The 3,612-nt window shown below is 37.4% G+C and overlaps 1 gene segment (V, D, J or C); it reads left to right on the top strand.

The window, feature by feature from the left end:
- Nucleotides 1-2,069: 2,069 nt before the first annotated feature.
- Nucleotides 2,070-2,553, top strand: LOC119819817. The segment is given in 2 exon segments: nucleotides 2,070-2,115; nucleotides 2,222-2,553. Coding segments are annotated over 2 exon segments (378 nt in total).
- Nucleotides 2,554-3,612: the final 1,059 nt, after the last annotated feature.

The following is a 3,612-nucleotide window of genomic DNA, read 5'->3' on the forward strand; positions in this document are numbered from 1 at the left end:
CCCTCAAAAATTACTTCACTCAACTGCCAACTCAAATGAAACTAGCACACAGGTTATACCATGAAAGACCTAAATAACAGCGCCCCATACAGCAGGAAGCAGTTTGGAGAGAAAAAACTGAGCCCATTTTCCCAAATATTACTTATGAATGTTCTTTTACCTTTAAAGGGGGATATGATATAGATATGAATAATTTATATTGATATAAATTTTGCTTCATTGATACAAATTTAAGGTCAATTTTGTTATATGTAATGTATTTTGGTCTTGATTAAGGTATTGTGATTGTGTAGTTCATTTTAAATGTAATGTATAATTAGGAAATATAGGTTGTTAATGAATAATCATTGATAATAGTCAAGCTTGTAGTCATGTTAGTTAGATTTTCTAGATATATAGAGATACATTTCAGCTAGATAGGCATTCCTAATATCTTTCAAAGACTACAGAATATGACATTTAATGTTTTAATAACTTAGGGCTTTTCATGACAATGAGACACATCTGCTCCTAGCTGCACCAGCTACTTCAAGAGGGAGTTGGACATCAAAGAGGCTCCTTATGGAGTTTGAGAGCCATTTGGGTAGGAAACTGCTCTTGCCTGAACTGTTGCACAGAAAACCCACAGAGAAAGGACTGCTGAACTTGCCTAAAGGTGAGATGGTCTTTCGGGGTTCCTGATTTATAAAAGAGTCTGTGAGACATTCTGCAGAACACAGCAGAAAGTGACTGAACTGTCTTTGAAATTTTATGCTTCATGGAAATGTCTGCTGGATACTGTGGGCCCGAAAGCTGAAGATGGATGCTCCAACAGTACAAAAGAACTTTGGGTGACTGTCCAGTCAGTGAGATGTCTCTGTAATTTCTAGAGTTTGGAAGTTGCTTATTTCTTGTTTACTTAGGTACAATTATATCCCTCTGAAATCTTTGATGGAGTTGAAGAATAGATAGATAGTTATGGTTTTCCTTAGATATGATAAAAGATAAAATAGATATGAATATTGTAACCATAATTCTTGCTTGATAACTGTTTTGTTTTATGTAATTTTACTATGTTAAAGATAAAGCCTTCCTTTTTGTTTAAACAGAAAAAGGGGAAATAATGGAGGACTCTCATTGGTTAATAAAGAAACTGACTTGGCTTTTTGATAGGGCAGGATATACATAGGTGGAGTAGACCGAACAGAATGCCTGGAAGAAGGGAAGTTAGTCAGATGCCATGCCTCTTCTCTTTGAGACTGTTGCCATGAAGCCAGCCACCAGGTCAGACATGCTGAATCTTTCTTGGTAAACCACCACCTTGTGGTGCTACACAGATTATTAGAAATGGGATAATCAAGATGTAAGAATTAGCAAGTAAGAGGCTAGAGCTAATGGGCCAAGCAGTGCTTAAAATAATACAGTTTCTGTGTAATTATTTCGGGTAAATCTAGCTGGCAGCTAGGAGCTGGGTGGTAGGAAGCAGCATGCTGTTCCCACTACACACATGAATGTGGACAAAGTCTCTGGATGTGACCTCCTTAAGAACTGAATTCATTCATGTCACAACAATCCAGTGTTGTTTCAACAAGAAAATAGAGCTTCTAAACTCCAGAGGCAACTACACTTAGGGCTGTAGTTGACTCAGGCGGTACCTAGTGCATCAGTGTTGAAGTCAACACAGTGAAAGGAAAGATATCCAAAGCATACAGGAAAGCAAGGCTCACTGACCTCTATAATACAGGATATAAAAAGTGGGCAGAAATTATTCCTAAAATGCATATTTTGATTGTGATTATTAAATGAAATAGATGATACTTAATGTGTCCCAAAAGATAGCTTAGTATGATACAAAAATTTCCTAACATTATCTTTCCTGCTAGACTTCCCCAGAACATTTACAAACATATTAGAATATGCTATCTCTTAGCTCCAACAACAGAACTTATATAGCAGAAAGGCATGCAAATAAGGCCCATCTCTACTTATGAAAACCAGATAAGCACTGACCCTGAAGCTCAGACAAAGAAATCAGTCCTGGATGCCCAGGGCTTTCCATTCAGTGATCAGCATGGAAAACAAAACAGACAATGGATTTGGTGTTGATTTGGGTTTTCCTTGTTGCTTTTTTAAAAGGTAATATATAAAGAAGAGATATTGAATGTGCTAGTGAACATGAACAAGATATATAAAAGATAGAGCTTCTGTGGCAATTTCCTAACAACATTCTCTGTGTTTGTAGGTGTCCAGTCTGAGGTGCAGCTTGTGGAGTCTGGAGGAGGCCTGGTGAAGCCTGGAGAATCCTTGAGACTATCCTGTGTAGCCTCTGGATTCACTTTCAGTGACTACTGGATGCACTGGGTTCGCCAAGCTCCAGAGAAGGGGCTGGAGTGGGTTGGAAGTATTAATACAGACAGCAGTAATATAAGATATGCACCATTCATGAAGGATCAATTCACCATCTCCAGAGACAATGCCAAGAACACTCTGTACCTGCAAATGAACAGTGTGAGATCTGAGGACACAGCCACTTATTACTGTGCTAGAGACACAGTGATGGGACTTCAGCGTTAACTCAAACATAAACCTCACTGTTAGGCCACTCAGGGCCACCAGGGGGTGCAAAAGACACAGAATACAGGTTCATCCTAGGAATTTATGCAGACGTATTAGATTAAGCATTCCTCTCAGGTGTTTGACTTGCATTGTTTTTACACTTTCTCTGGAATTCTCCACATGTATGTTCTAAAGGGATCCAAAGTCCTCAAAACATTATATGTTCTTATTGTGCTATTTTATCATAGGAGGCACAGTTTCCCATGAACAAATTGTAAACTGACAACTTTGGGGACACAAATTAACCTACATTAGACACTGAAATTACATGTGAAGAAAGTACATGGGCATTTTTGAGTATTTTTATATTTTAGGCAGAGGTTAGGTCATAGTTTTTGATTATAGAAGTATTAAAGTTTAAGGGAAAACCTAGAGAAAAATGACACCATGATCATTAGAAGAAACATCCTAGCATATTTGTAATCTCTCTTCTCCTGGGGATGGTGTACTCAGGTTCAAATAAGATCCAGATGTGCTTTTAGTTCATTCGGTTTATTACTCCATGACTTTCAACTTGGTTCATAATAAAAATTTATATAAACAGATGCCATCAAGAAGACTTCATGAGAAGTTAGATCTATTTACCTAGAAATCAAAAACACACAATTTGCCATTGTTTTGTGAATCTGCCATATATCACATCAGGTCTTTGAGGTAAAATCTCATCACTGGCAGAGCAAGTTCATTTCTCTTAGATCCACAGAAATCTTCACCATACTGTGAAAAACGCTAAGGATATCTGTCATGGTTATTTTTCTTTTCTTTTTAAAAAATATTTATTTATTTATTTATTATTTATTTATTTATTATGTCTGTGTGTATGCTTGTAAGCCAGAAGAGGGCACCAGACCTCATTACAGATGGTTGTGAGCCACCATGTGGTTGCCGGGAAATGAACTCAGGACCTTTGGAAGAGCAGGCAGTGCTCTTAACCACTGAGCCATCTCTCCAGCCCTTGGTTATTTTTCTATTGCTATAATAATACAACATGATGAAGGCAATATAAAATGAAAACAT

Source organism: Arvicola amphibius, chromosome 7 (genome assembly GCF_903992535.2).
Source record: "Arvicola amphibius chromosome 7, mArvAmp1.2, whole genome shotgun sequence".
NCBI lineage: Eukaryota > Metazoa > Chordata > Mammalia > Rodentia > Cricetidae > Arvicola > Arvicola amphibius.